The 15,703-nt window shown below is 39.3% G+C and overlaps 1 protein-coding gene across 2 annotated transcripts in view; it reads left to right on the top strand.

Annotated features, from left to right (window-relative positions):
- wdr7 (WD repeat domain 7) overlaps positions 1 to 15,703 on the top strand; it is a 41,995-nt gene that overhangs the window by 4,429 nt on the left and 21,863 nt on the right. The window contains exons 11-22 of one of the 2 annotated variants that reach the window (XM_085925881.1): positions 57 to 172; positions 285 to 417; positions 569 to 789; positions 1,411 to 1,606; positions 3,368 to 3,582; positions 6,044 to 6,277; positions 6,374 to 6,667; positions 6,822 to 7,018; positions 7,647 to 7,744; positions 10,072 to 10,218; positions 12,345 to 12,463; positions 12,729 to 12,852. In XM_085925881.1, coding sequence (XP_085782007.1) covers positions 57 to 172; positions 285 to 417; positions 569 to 789; positions 1,411 to 1,606; positions 3,368 to 3,582; positions 6,044 to 6,277; positions 6,374 to 6,667; positions 6,822 to 7,018; positions 7,647 to 7,744; positions 10,072 to 10,218; positions 12,345 to 12,463; positions 12,729 to 12,852 — 2,094 coding nt within the window. The remainder of the gene's footprint in view (positions 1 to 56; positions 173 to 284; positions 418 to 568; positions 790 to 1,410; positions 1,607 to 3,367; positions 3,583 to 6,043; positions 6,278 to 6,373; positions 6,668 to 6,821; positions 7,019 to 7,646; positions 7,745 to 10,071; positions 10,219 to 12,344; positions 12,464 to 12,728; positions 12,853 to 15,703) is intronic. The other variant, XM_085925880.1, reaches the window with a different exon arrangement.

Raw genomic sequence — 15,703 nt, 5'->3', positions numbered from 1 at the left:
AATTAGCAACTTCAAATTATTTTATAACGGCGGTCTGTATATCTTCCTCTCTGTAGAATTGCAAGTCTCATCCACCATCAGTCTCCAGGAGGCATTTAATAAATTGATGCCTGTTTCTTCTGGTATCATTGACCAGCTCAGCATTCTCCCCAACAAAGAGGAACCCATTAAGGTTGGACCCAGTGCGGGAATGTTTTTTTTCATACAGGAGTTTGAAATTGAAATATATGATGGAGTGTTAGCCTCTGTTTGCTCATTAAAATACATATACTTTCCTTCCTCAGGTGACGGCTAGCGTCTATATCCCCTCCCAGGGTCGACTAGTGTGTGGAAGAGAAGATGGCAGCATTATTTTGGTTCCGGCTACTCAGACTGCTATCGTACAGTTGCTGCAAGGAGAACACATGCTTAGGAGAGGTGAAAGAAGAGATTTTTTTTTTGGGAGGGGGTGGACTGCTCGCTTGAAATGACAGAATTGATGGCAAACTTTTGCCAAGTACAATCAGATATTTTTTTTAGGAAAGGCAACGTTCCACCTTTGTAAGATCTATTTGCATGTTTTCTGCAGGATGGCCACCCCATCGTACTCTACGAGGTCACAGGAATAAGGTGACGTGCGTCCTCTACCCATACCAGATATCGCCTCGCTACGACCAGCGCTCTTTGGTGTCTGGTGGGGTCGACTTCTCTGTCATTGTGTGGGACATTTTCACTGGAGAGATGAAGCACATATTCTGTGTCCATGGAGGAGAGATCACTCAGCTCATTGTCCCACCAGAAAATTGCAGCGTGAGTCCTGCTTTAAGTGACTTTGTCTTTCAAGATTTTTTGGGGGGTTTGGGATTTCGACGGCCTTGTTCCCTGCACACTTTTGTTTGATTTTAAAATGAATGTTTTGATAGATTGAAGATCATTGGTAGTGACGTTTTTCAAATAGAGGACTTTCATGCAGCTGGCACTGGTTCAGTGCCTGGTCATGAAGCCCATTTAACAGTCAATCACTACCAAAGATATAGTATATGTTTTCTTCAGACTTCACACATTCAATCCCAGGTACTTATATACTTTTTTCCCCCCCAAAGTTAGGTTCAAAAAAAGTTACGAAAATGTCTGGTACTGAATGAGTTAAAATAACAACATAACCAGTCCAGTTTCTGCCCCTGGCTCAAGTCAGCAAGGATTGAGTGAATATTAAGGTTGAAAATATTTAGTTTGTAGTTATCAAGTGATTTGTTTGGCACATTTTTTTATTTTTATTTGAGCGTGGTTCTGGAATTGGCTGGGTACAAACCTGTGCTGTTTACCTAAAAGGAATCACCATCACCACATACCTAACAGTGCATTAATGTGGTATTGAAAAAAAGACGTTTGTCCATTACTGAAAAATCTTTGGCCTTGTTTTCTCTGCAGACTCGGGTGCAACACTGTGTCTGCTCCGTTGCCAGTGACCACTCAGTTGGCCTGCTCAGTCTTAGGGAAAGGAAGTGCATCATGCTTGCATCGCGGCACTTGTTTCCAATCCAGGTCATCAAGTGGCGCCCTGCTGATGACTACCTTGTTGTTGGATGCTCTGATGGCTCTGTTTATGTCTGGCAGATGGATACAGGTGAGGGTTGTCAAACAGTGAACCCCTTTTTATTGCAGGGGCCAGACCCCACCAAAATAAGTGAAAATCGAAACATATTTAAAGTTGTGAAAACAAACTTTTTAACACACAAGTATTTTTTTAGGGCATTTTCTGTCTCGCTCGCTCGCAAAATTCTCCAATTAAAACATAAGGACCGCAAGTCTAAATTATGGACTTCTCTGTACACTGTACACTGTAAATACCCATTAAAACAATCTCTTGGGTTTAGTGTAGCAGTGAGCGATAAACTGCAATACAGTGGCAGAACACTGTGTTTGCATTGATTAGGTGGCAACTTGTCTGCTAATGAAATTTTAGATGATTACTTTATTGCAGTAATCTTTCAAATGTTGTCAGCTAATTCCAAAGCATATAAGGTAAATGTAATACGTATTCCAACATAATTGTATATTATAGTATATAATTGTATATACATATATATTATCTAGTATATACAATTCCATCCATCCATCCCTTTTCTGAACTGCTTTGTCCCCACGGGGGTCGCGGGCGTGGTGGAGCCTGTCCCAGCCGTCATCGGGCAGTAGGCGGGGGACACCCTGAACCGGTTGCCAGCCAATCGCAGGGCACACAGAGACGAACAGCCATTCGCATTCGGACTCTCACCTAGGAACAATTTGGAGTGCTCAATCGGCCTACCAAGCGTGTTTTTGGGATATGGAAGGAAACTGGAGTGCCCGGAGAAAACCCACGTGCGCAAGGGGAGAACATGCAAACTCCACACAGGGAGGGCTGGAGGTGGAATCGAACCCGCACCCTTCTAACTGTGAGGCGGACGTGCTACCCAGTGCGCCACAGAGCCGCCAGTTTATAAAATTATTATACATAATTAGATCTAATGTTATTAATAATGTAGCTAGAAAATTATCTTAGTTCAACGTACTATTTAACATGTACACGCCAGCCTAAATGTAAAATTGGTTTGAATGCAGCTATAAAAAGATATCCCTGTGCGCGTGAGTGTGTACATGTGTGTGTGTGTGTGTGTGTGTGTGTGTGTGTGTGTGTGTGTGTGTGTGTGTGTGTGTTTGGGGACCTGAATGAGCTGTAGTGTTGAGCGATTGCAGGGTAACTGAGTGTGAAATTAAAGAGTGTGTATGAGACAGCGAATGAGAAAAAGCACATGTGTACACTGTGTGTATGTGAAAAAGGAAGAAAGAAAGAGAACCAAAGCGCTGTCGGGAAAAAAAAGTGTGTCTGTGCGCCATGGCACCATTACACGTCTGATGCCTGAGTCTACACAAGCGCACACAAACGCACACACACTATCAGACGCTCACTCTCTCTTTGACACACACGCGCACAGGATAATGGTGCCACTTGTCTTCTCACTCAATACTTAGAGCCAATCCCGATATCAGGTCTGTCTGCAGCTAATGGGGTCTCCTCTAAACCTCTCTCTTTTGTAAGTGCAGCCAGTGATAACTGTGACCTGAACCACATTGAAGACAGTAGGTGATGGTAGTGAGTATTAGAAAACCAAGGTGTGGGGGGTGCAAAATACTTGGTATTGCTAAAAATACGGTGACAATAGCTGGGAATCACAACCGATAAAATATGTGACAGGAATGAAGAAATTGAAACATAAACAGCAAATACAAAAGTGCGTGTCCCTACAACGGAACAGGATGGTAAATTAACCTACAACAAGGCTCCTCTTCTTATCATTTCAAAGTCCTGTTAAGCTTCCCAGGTCTCCTAACTTGTTAATGTTTGTAGGGGCCTTGGACCGCTGTGTGATGGGTATAACAGCCGTAGAGATCCTCAATGCCTGTGATGAGCTGGCTCCAGCCACCGTCGATGCCTTGAGCCATTCGGCAGTGAACCTGAAGCAGGCAATGACTCGCCGGAGCCTGGCGGCACTCAAGAACATGGCTCAGCACAAACTGCAAACACTTGCCACTAATCTGTTGGCGGCAGACAATGCTGACAAGGTAAAGTCATATTTCAATGAAGTACTGCAGTGTAGGATGTAGGAAGTAAGCATTGTATTGAAATTTAATTCGACAAGTATCTGTTGTCTGCTATTTGTCAGAATGCTGAGACAATCTTATAGTCTTGTTTCAACCCCAAAAAAAAAAAAAAAAAAGCTAAATGCTTACCTTTTTTGTAGCACCTAATAGCATTGCTCAAAGTGTGTTTGTATATACAATATGCTATGCAATCCTTTTAAATCTCCTCATTACTTAGGACATGTCGAGGTTATCCATACATTTCTTGAAATCGACATTCCACTTTTTCAACTGATATTTTCTCATAAATATGCTTTTGCACAATGTACAAACTCCACTTGAAGATGAAGTTTTGACATTGTCTGAAATAAAAGTAGAGTACAAAGTTTTGCAAATCCTTCTAGAAAGTACACAAACAGTAAAAGAAAATAACATGAAATTATCAAAGAGAGAAGTTTGTACGATTTGTCCCAATATAACAAGTTAGTTTCCTTCTTTTTCAAGCTCGAAATTTGTTAGAAAACCAAAACCAAATCAAACAACCGGAAGCGGAATTGTCTAAGTTCAAACCCGACCTACAATTCTTTTATAGTTGACCCTGAAGTTATTGACTAAAATGTTAGCATTTTTTTTTTTCTTCATGGTTGTCCTTCACATACCTTTTGCTTGGTATATTTTTTATATTTCATCCATTGTGTTTATTGGAGCGGACTCCCAGGATTTTCCTCGTATTGCCTCATAATCACAGCTCTTGAAAAGGCCAACGCACAACAGTTGCATTTTCCCTCCCTTGCTGGATTAGAAATACATCACTGTTATTTTTTGTTGTTGTTGGTTTTTTTTCTTTCCTCCTACCCTAGGGTTATTTCTCTTGTATAACTATAGGCATTACAGGTCAAAACCATCCACCATTCCCCTGCCGTGTGTGATGAAAGATAATGACCATGAAATGTCATACTATCAACACAAACACTACACCCAGTCAGTCAGCTGCAAGCCATCATCTGTGTTTACAGTTACAGCTTATAGTCAGGTGTAAGAAAGTCAATACGTGACTTTGAGTTTGTCCTCTGGGATTTCTGCTGAACCGTGTTTTTGTTTTGTCTTTGTTTCAAGGAGATACAATATTGGCCGAGTGAGGAAAAAAAAAAATCTAAATAAAATAATTGTTTTTTTTTTCTTTTCTCGGTTTAATCTACTTTAGGTTTTACTACTTTGTCACTGTCCAATAGACGTGATTTATTAGGTGCTACATGCGTGGGTCATATTGAAATTTGGGTGAGTAAATTGCGTAAATCTTGATTATGAGCTTGCTACAAAGTCAATGGTCATAGTTCAATTAATGTCGTAATCATAGATTCTGAGTTCGTCGGACTTGAACAGAAAATTGAGAAAGACTAAGCGAGTAGTCACGAAAACCTCGTGTGCTCTCGCAGAAATGTTTTATGTTTAATTGTATTTTGAGGTCTCAGTCTGGATTCGATTTTTTTATAACGTCTTAATTTAGATTTCATACTTTGTTTATCGCTAAAAGAGGTTATTATTATTATTTTTTGCATTGAAAGTTACCGTAATTAGATTGCAACCCTTATATCCAGTTATCACAGCACTACTTACATATTCTTTGAAAATAATTGTCCTTTTGGATGTTTTCTGTTTCTGCTGTGTGTTAGAAGGACTCCACAGGGTAATATAGCATTCCCATGTTTTTGAGAAGTAATTAATTCTAATTCCCAGCTATACAGAAGTCAGAGGATGTTATGACATACTATGTGTAGCTCTGCAAGTTCCTGCAATGTAAAAAGAAAGTGTATCAATTTGAATTAATAATCAATTTATTAAAGTCAGACCGGCGGCAAATTAATACATTTTAAAAATGATCTGTAGATCATTATTTTGATACACGAAAATTGTGAGGATTTGTGTGGAACCTTTAATTTAAGGGTGTCATGAGGAAAATGGCACGACCGAACTATGGTAAAAGATGCACGTATTATGTAATATTTGATACCCAAACCACAAAAGGATTTCTTCTGATTTCTGTGTGTAAAGAAAAAATAGAAATACACCCTGTGTGTTCATTTGTACATTATCATATACGCTTGTGTGCAGTGGCGTCCTTGACCTTTAGATGGCAATGTTCATCCACTTGAACTAACTGACATTGACACTAGCGCCAGAAAGAGAATGCTGCTTGAAATAATTATTCTAAAATGTATGAGGTTTTAAAAATACATTGTCATTCGTAACAACTGTAAAATAGATGATTTAACTGATTAATAATTTTGTGCATTCCGCTGTGTCAGTTATGATTGTTTTCCCCTCAAAATGTAATGTAAAAGGTGTCTGTGTTAATTGATTTATTTTTGGAGTGGTTTGAAGAAAATTATTTACAATACACTAATTCTGATTTACATTTTTCACCATTCTTCCTCATCTTTAGGGGAACCTGCCCAAATACTCTCACAATGCACTGGTGGTCCAGTCAATGAAGACTAACCTCACGGACCCCGACATGCATGTACTGTTCTTTGACGTGGAAGCAGTGATCATCCAGTTGCTGACAGAAGAAGCTCAGAGGCCAAATCCCATGCTGGTGTCCCCTGAGACACTCCAGAAAAGCCAGGCCGGGGCCGACAAAGGAGGCTCTTTCCTTGCCAACAAGATTTTCAAGCAGGTCAGGCAAAAACACCCAACAATCCACATTTGTTAGTAACTATGGCTTCTACTTATGGTTTTTAACACTTGTGTGGACATTTTTTGAAAAAAATAGGTAAAGGAGACAATGAAGGAGACCATCAAGGAGCACCTGCTAGACGAAGATGAAGAAGAGGAGGAGGAGATGAGGAGACGTGAGGAGAAGTCAAAGTCTCTGAGTCTTCTGGAGTACAACCTGACAATGGACACAGCCAAACTCTTCATGTCCTGCTTGCATGCTTGGGGTCTCAACGAGCAGCTGGACGGGATCTGTCTAGAGAGACTTGGCATGCTCAGACCACACTGCCCCATCTCTTTTGGCCTCATCTCAAGAGGTGGTCACATGTCTCTCATGCTACCCACCTTCAAGGTATGTGTATAATTGATTTGTGATTCCAACACTCGTATGCAAATTCCAAAGCTGATTTTCCTTTGTAATAAGCATTCCCCCATTTTGGAGGTATGCTTTGACCCGCTTTTGCCATCACCTGCCTTTGGTTCATTTCTCATCCTCCATTTGTCAGGAGTCTTTGCTGCGGCAGTTGTCGCTTGCAACAGGCCGGAAGCTGACATTGTCAGACATTGTTGGCAAGGGGACATACGGTGTGTCAAGGGCGGTCACTACGCAGCACCTCCTGTCCGTTATTTCTCTGGCCAACACTTTGATGGGCATGACCAATGCCACCTTTGTCGGCGAGCACATGAAAAAGGCACCAGCCAGGTAAGAAATACAGAATCAAATGAGGCTCTCAAAGGCTCTGGATGTGAGTTGCATCTAAATCTAGCAAGCACCCAGTCTACTCCATTGATGAAATTGAAGGAGGAAATATAAATGTCTTCGTTCTCTTGCCTAGACACTGACTTGATCATTCAGTCAGAGTGATTTTGGACTCCCAGGCCCTGATTTTCTAAGATCCCAATAGGAGTTGCTAAACTGCGTATTTACACTAACAGATTGTGTCACCTTTATCCTCTTTGTCACATTACTATTATACTGGTAATTTATTCATATTAATGATTTTCAATGACTTTTTAAATTAATTTATTTTACAATGATGATGTATAAATGTGGTTCATATGTTTTTTTTTTTTTTTTACGGCACTATTTATGTGCATTAATGAGATCTGTGCAACGTGCTTTGTCAATTGTCTTTTGGGATATTTGCGTCTCTCTAAAAATGAGTTTCCCGTGGTATGCTCAGACACAGGATTGTGCCTTTACTTAAAAATTCAACAGACTGAGCATACAAATGCCCTTTTGTGTTTGTGGGGTTTTTTTGTGCTCTTCCACCTTTCTCCTGTCCGTTCCTTTAATATTTCATGCCTTGTCTTTGTGATTTCTCCTCCAGGCCTCCCAGACCAGGAGGAACCCCGGAGACTCCTCGTAGGATGCCGGCCACACCCCCTCAGCCCTCCAACCCGGCGCTACAAGCTCAGATCAAACAAGGTAACTACAAAAGGAGGGGGTGCTTGCTTCACACACCCATGGGGCCTATGTGGGGACATTGGGAGAGAGGCGGGGGCTCATAATGTAGCCTACTGGCAATAAGTCCCGCAGAGACTTAAAAAAATATATATATCACGGAAGGAAGCTGCTGGTGTTTTCTTGTTCAGTGGGTCTTTTAAAGGACTCTTTTGTCATTTTTGACATGGGAGAGGTCTAACAGCTGGAGTTCAAGCTTCTTAAAAATTCATTGTTTCAAAGCTGTTTTTCAGCATCAAATGCTACTTTCTCATTAAAAAGTGCTCATTGTATTTATAAAATGAATGAACTAAAAAAAAAAGAGGAATGTTCTTTATGAGGATGTTTTTACAAGCACCAAGTTCTCATGTATCTACAAAAATAATTTTATTCCTTTAACATACTGTCAAACACTAATCAAAACTATTTCTAAAAAATTCAGCCCTAGTATTGTTCATCTATTTACATTGAATTGTTTATGATTATACCGCTACAAACAATGGTTAGTAAATATTTACACTATCAAAAATATGACAACAAAAATGAGAAATATGTGTCAATGTAATATAAGGAGAAGATTTTTACTCAAAGGCAGAATAAAAAAAAGGAAATGTTGAAACTTGTTTGGGTTCACTGTAGGCGACACTGTAACCATCTGTCACCATCTGCCTTACACGCGCGCACACTTATCAAACACAATACCTGCACATTTGTTTATACACACACTTGCCTTGGACGGCACACTTGTTCTCGGTGGGAGGGATTGGGGTTCTGTGCTATTGTCATGCTTTAATGGGGGGTGAAGCGTGACAAGCGTGTGGGCTGATTGGCGCCACACTCCATCTATTCATGTCCATTCAGAGGGACTCCTTGGCCATGACCTCTCCTCAGACACTCTACTTTAACCAGGTGTGTGTGTGTGTGTGTGTGTTGTGGACTAATAGCTGCTCACAATCTCCCTATGGAGCGAAAAGATAGATCTCTAAAATCCTGCATCGATACAGGAGATAAGCAAAGAGCAGTGTTTTATTTGTAAACTGCTCACCATGTACGGTTAGTTATACTTACTTAGTGCATTTGTTGGTTTATTTCATTGTTTTTGTTTCTTTATGTCACCTGCATGGCTGCATAGCCTGTTGCCTCCTCTGGAGAGGCAAAAAAATGCGTACTTTGTGTTTCATTCACGGCACTTTCATTTGATCTGTTTTTAATATGTGCAGCTTTCGATATTCTTATGTTTATTCTCTTCAACAACGATGAATGTGATGTTTTGTTTTTTCCCCTTTTGTCTCTTTGCCATGTCTTTTAAATGGTAGTTCTGGCAAGTTTACGAAACTCACTGCATTTTGCTGTTAAGCATATTGTGTACGTGTTATCTACAGCATCATTTGTCAGTAAGTGTCATATGGGTGGTTCTCAGAAAGAGTGGTCCTGTATAAAAAAAAAAAAAGCAGTGTATTTTGTTTTTATTATTTTTTATAAATAGCGTGCAGCCCTTGGATCAACTGTCAGGAAAAATAATGTGTTTTGTTTAAACCACAAGCCTTTATTTGTTGTTTTGATTCATCAAGTTTCATGAAAGTTGGATTTGAGGGATTATATATTTCGGAAACGGACTTAATTAATTAATCAATCCATTTGGTCTGTGTGTATGACATAAACATAGCCTTCAGAAAATACCTGATAAAAACTCATCAATTTAACATAGTTTGGCTGTTTCTGGTAAACTATTGTAAATCCACTGCCGTATTATTTTCTTTAATTCGAGTTCTTGCGTGGCAATCAAATGCTAGCGCCAGTCTGCTTTATTATCCGAGATATTTACAGTCTTTTATTTGTTCTGATTTTGCCAGTCTTGATCTCCAAAGTAACACAAGCTATCTATTTTCTTTTCTGTTTTCTGTGACATTACATTAGATGACTTGTTTCTCCTACAAATTGTACTCTGTTTTTATTACTACTTTATTTCATCACATGCTGAAGATGACCTAATCATATTTTAATCAAGAAATATTCAATATTCTCAAACATCCCGGAACCTGACTTTTTTGCACCTTATTTACTTACCGCCCTCCCTCCCCACATACCCAATCGACTGATTTTATTTCAGTGTTTTATAATTTGCTTGCTTCCATTCTTTTCTTTTGCGGTTGTTTTGTAATTGAATGTATAAAATTCTTCCCTGCTACTTGATAGCTTCTCTCCCCCCCGCCCTTCTATGTTCTTTGTGTGCACCTATGTACGATACAGTTAAACATTCTAACGTCTTCCTTCACTCTTTACTATTTTTCTCCTTTTCTTCCTTTCACAAGCTGCGGTAGCCAGCACAGCCAGCACCAACGTTTCTGCTAGCGCTACAACTGCTGGGCCCAAGGGGGCCCCTGGGGTTCTTTCTCAGAGGGCCCCTGGTTCCCCCAGCCCAGGTCCTGCTTCTCATAGCTTCCCTTCAGTCAATGAAGGTACCGACTGAACCGATGAGTTCAGCTTCAAGGGAATCTTACCGCCCTGTTGTTCTTTATTCACCCGCTTATCCTCGGAGATCCTCTTCTTCCTTTCCTATATTACCCGCTCCATTCTGTTCCTTTTCTGATGTCTGTATTTGCCCTCATATGTAGTTTTATTTTTGAAATTATAATGTCATATCATGATTGGTTTCATTTGGACTTTTCTGTCTTTGTGTTATTAGTTTGTGACATCCCCAGAATCAGTTTCCAATCCTCTATTACTGTTCATGTTTACGTGTCACGCCTCACCTTGCTCTTCCCGCTTTTCTCGAGTGTCCCTGATAGGTCATTTCCCGCCTTGTCTTTAGCACTGTTTGGGTCTCCAGCACTGTGTCTGTTCTACGTGTGTTCAATTCACTTTCAGTTCAGTCAGTTGAACAGCGATGAAAAGACATGACTAATAAATTGTTCAAATATTTGGAGGCAACTGTTTTCAAATTCCCGCCGTTGTGGAACTTGCAAACCAAAGCTGTCTTAAAAATGATTCATCTGAGAGTGCATTGACCGTTGTCGCCGTTGACCGTGGTTTTGTCTTTTGTTTTGTCTAGGTGTTCATGTGCAGTGTTACTGTTGTCCTGTGATATTTCTCTTTCTGTCTTTTGCATGTGTTGATCTTTTCTGCTTCTTTTTTTTTTTTTAATCAGTTCGCATGCTTGTTTTTTTTTTTTTTTTTAATCAGACACCGCCAGCAGAAGTAATTGCAGACTCACTTAGCAATCCAGGCTGTTGCGTATTATATCCTTTTCCTTGACCAGTGCTTCATTGACATGGGCAAAATACGACTCGGCCAACTAAATGAACGTGCTCCGTTCATTGCCATCTGTTTTAATTCTCTCAAGTAATCTCTAGTTTTTCCAATTTTCAGTAGTACTCTATCTCCCAAACATGAGATGCTTTGTTGGCACTCCAACCGCAGCGGGTCTGTACACTGCCACACTTAGGCAGGTGTCAAAGTGGCATGTTATGCGATGGCCAGGTCAATCACCTGACCTGCATCGGATTGAGCATGCATTTCACTTGTAGTAGAGGCCTGGCAGAGAATCACCACGAATGAAATCCAGCATCTGGTGATGTCTGTGCTTTCCAGGTTTCTCGCTGTAATTGAATGGAAATTGATTTGCAACAAGCTATAAAATGTGAAAAATTGTTTTATGATTATTAATAATCTTCCATTACTTTAGGTCCCTGAAAAAGTGAGAAGCATATTTACTAATTGTTTTCTACAATATTCTTTTGATTTAGATGTTAATACCTTCAAAGGTGTGATAAAAGTTGAGAAGCATCTTGTTTATTTAATTTCAAATCTTTTGTGGTGGTGCTCAGAGCCACAAAAAAACAACATTCATTGATGTACCTTTAAGCTGGTTATTTTCTTTATGATAGCATTTGTGAATGATACTATAGCTATATTGTGGATTCCCACCATTTGAGGAGATAGGGTTCGGATATATTTGCAAATATTTGACACCCGTTATAATTGAATTAGGGGAAAAAAAATCAAAATGCTTGTATCAGAAGGGATGTATTTCCAGGGATGGAAGGGATGTATATATCACCAATTTCCACAAGAAATTGCGAGTTGTTGCTAGGGGTGCATTATTAAAAAAAAAAATATATATATATATATATATATATATATATATATATATATATATATATATATATATATATATATATATATATATATATATATATATATATATATTATATTTTACTGGAATAGGTTTTTTTTTTTTTTTTTGTTAACAGGTAAGTTTTTTTTCACATGGAGACACATGCAAATCTCAGCCTTTCTTGAGATTTCCATTTTCATTAAACCCCCGTATGGTCTTTGTTTCATATTTGGTACGAGAGAATATTTTGAAAAAATTGAAAAAAAAATACATTTCAATCAAAATGTATTTTTTTGTTTGTTCTAAGTATTCGGTAAGTCTAACATCTGTCTTGTCTGACAATAGAGTGATGTAAAAAATCTGACAATATATGCACAAAGTTTTGCTCATTTGATGCTGTTTTTTTTTTTTTCTTTCCTAACATTTGCCAGTACAAATTCCATAAAATTACCTTGTATGTATATGCAGGCTGGAGCCAGCTGGCAGCCATGCACTGTGTCATGCTCCCTGATCTCTTGGGCTTGGATAAGTTTAGACCTCCACTACTAGAGATGCTAGCGAGGAGATGGCAAGACCGCTGTCTAGAGGTGAAACACAAAGTTTTGAACAAAAGTACAAAACACGTTTTTAATATGGATATTGCATAACATATAGAGTTGGAATCTTGGTTAGTTACTTGTTTTTGCTATATTTAATTACCGTTAATGATCAATAAATAGTTACCACGTTTTTTATGGTAGTTTAGTTTAAAAAGTGAGTTTTTTTAACACAAGGCTCCACTTTAAAAACTTTGCAAAAACATAAAGGTGCCTCAATTTTCACACCAAGTGAAATGTCTATACTGTTTCGTAGGTGCGTGAAGCAGCCCAAGCTTTACTGCTCGCCGAGTTGAGAAGGATCGGCCAATCGGGACGTAAGGACACCATTGATTTGTGGGCTCCTTACCTGCCTCAATATGTGGACACAGTCAGCTCCCGTAAGTACCCAGACATTATATGGCATTCATGATGATGATGATAAAAATATCTGTTTTATTGGTGTCCCCAAACTGGCTTTACATAATAACATTAACACATATTTATAACGATATATGATTGAAATGAGCAATGGGACTTCCATTTTATTGATTGTTTTCTATTTTTTATGATTGGTTTAACTTTTAATAGCGCCTACGACTTAGGTAGGACTATAACACAGTCTTTTTGCCGCACTTTTCACTATCCAGCTGTTTCTTTCTCTCAGGTTCCCCTTGCACTCTTCCCCTCTGTCTATAGTTAGACCTTATGATGGGAAGAAAGGTGGATCTCCACCTTCTTTTACTAGAAACAGCCTTCTAAAATACCATGCCTGCATGTGTATCTGTTTCCTGGAGTTGCCTTGTAGTTGTGGAGGATGCTGGTGGGGTTCTCAGGGGAACAGTTGCCATGGAAATGGGTACCGGTCAGTGTTGTGTTACCACAGAAGTACTGCAGGCGGGGGAGGTAGAGAAGTGATGGAGGGGTGACCCCAGGGGAAGAGGGAGGACAGATGGGGGAGGGAACACAGAGAGCAAGATAGAGTGAGGTTATAGGGTCACTGAATTTGATCTATGCACAGCACAAAAAGACTGACAGACAAAAAATAAGGTGGGTTCTCCTGGTCTTGCAAATCTGGGTTTACGCAAGAAAGTCAATTCATGATTTTACAGTGCAGGCAGCTGTTAATTTAAACTCCCGATATTTTGTTTCACAACACTTCTTGATCGACCCTTGTATGAAACTTGCTGGTCAATATTAACAAGAAAATATTGTTAATATTTTAACATATATATATGTTATATGTTATATCAGTCGACTTTGTTGAATATCATCCGAAATAAGTTTCTTTAGGATGATAACTCTGGTTATTGTATAGCATGACTATAATAATAAGTAGAGTTGCAGGTCTCTGGCATTGTTGATAATCTGCAGTACACAAGTCTTTCTTATAGTTGGCCTCCAGGCCTCCACATACAGTGACCCCCACTCAACCCTTAGCTTTCCGTGCCTCCTTCATCTTTGCAGTGCATGGCTGATGTTTGAAGCAAAACACCTGCTTAGCTTTTGGTATTGAGAAAATGTTAATGAGATTGTTTTTCCAGTTTCCTGCTACTGCAGCATCCATTGCTACCAACATAGAGATAGGTACACACTTTTCAGCTCCTCATGAATATAACAAGGTTTTAATTTAACACAATGATTGGTGTGTGGTGGTCAATGTCAACCCTGGCTATAAAGAAATATAATAAATTTGCATGCAAAGACAAGATTAATTATGGATTCTGGCACTGCAGGCGAAGGACAGAATATGGAATGGAAGCCCAGGAGAGGTGGAGCAGGGGGTAGGAGTTAACCTCAAGTAACCACCAATAATCCCACTCACTTCATTAAGTGAAATCATCAGCATTATTCACACCTCCACGCTCATGCACACATGCAATTTGGCCCTCAAAATTGTGTGTGCTAGCTGTTTCTTTGATCACTGAATAGTAATCACCACGCCCTTTCCGTTAGAATATTTCACATCGGGTTTTTTTTTTTCTTTTCCACCTGCTGCTCTTGGTGTTCGCCCATGTGTCCTCCTTTTGTGTGGTCATATAAAATTCGGCAGTCTTAGGAGTTAGAAACTAAAAAAAAAAATAGAGTATCAGTGAGTCCAGATAATAAAATGGCTATACTACATGATAGAGTGGAATTGGTCAACTATAAATTTACAGAAAGGAAGTGTGTTTTGAATAGAGGAAGCGAGAGCAACAGACACAATAGAGTAGGAGGAAAAGGTCCAGGAGGTTAACAAGGCATGCTGGGAGCTATGTGTCATGGCTGACATGACAAGCTTGACCTTGGAGCAAGCGAGAATACCTTCTTCTCCCTCTCCCCTCCCATCCATCCTAACCCCCTCCCACCTTCAATCCTCCATTGTACCAAGCACCCCCTTCTTCTTTCTCCCGCAGCGGGTTTCAACTCTTTCATTCTCCAGTAGCTGACTTATAGATCATAGGCCCGGTTGGATGCGTTTTGTAGCGATGTGAAAGTAATGGTGTGGAAGTCCCAGTGGCAAGTGGTTCTGTATATCAGATGAATTAAATTCTCTTGCTGAAGAAACTAGCTAAATATATTTTACTAGACCTCCAATAAGTGTCATTTTTAAATTCAGCACAACATTGCTTACCCAAGGACTATCTACTACAGCCAAGATTTTATAGATTGACTTAGATACACATTTTAAAAACCATGGATCATTCTCTTGCCATTTCACAATTATGTGACACTTTGATGGTTCTTCTTTCGGCTGCTCTCGTTTGGGGTCGCCACAGCAGATCAATTGTTCCCGCCTCACTCTGTCCTCTGGTTAATCACATGAAATCCCAATAAAATAAAAAACAAAATCAAATAATACAATTAAAAATCAAATGATTTATAATAAACTAAAGTATACAACATAAAACAATAAATTATGATTACATAAGATGTGAAAAAATTATCAAATAAAACCTGATAATAAAATGAAATAAAGTAAAATATAACAACACTTTACATTACATAAAGCTGCAAAGTCAGCCAGCACAAGATTATTGAATAACATTGTACATGCTAGATTTATCAGTTTCGTTAGAACACACCAAAAATGTGTGGTGAGTCGATCAGCTTTGACTTAATTTGTGCTCCTAAAATGTGCAACATGATTTCCCTGGCATTTTTCAGGGTTGTGGTGTGCCTGCCATGCACCATGTGTTTCCTGTCCGGTCCATCTAATTGAATTCAGCAAGTGTTCTGTCAATGCAAAAGCATTCCTCTGCCTCCATATCC

The sequence above is a fragment of the Syngnathus leptorhynchus genome, chromosome 12, assembly GCF_054491065.1.
Source record: "Syngnathus leptorhynchus isolate UIUO chromosome 12, UIUO_Slep, whole genome shotgun sequence".
Lineage (NCBI taxonomy): Eukaryota > Metazoa > Chordata > Actinopteri > Syngnathiformes > Syngnathidae > Syngnathus > Syngnathus leptorhynchus.
The sequence above is the reverse complement of the archived record's forward strand: the minus strand, read 5'-3'. Positions and strand labels throughout refer to the sequence as shown.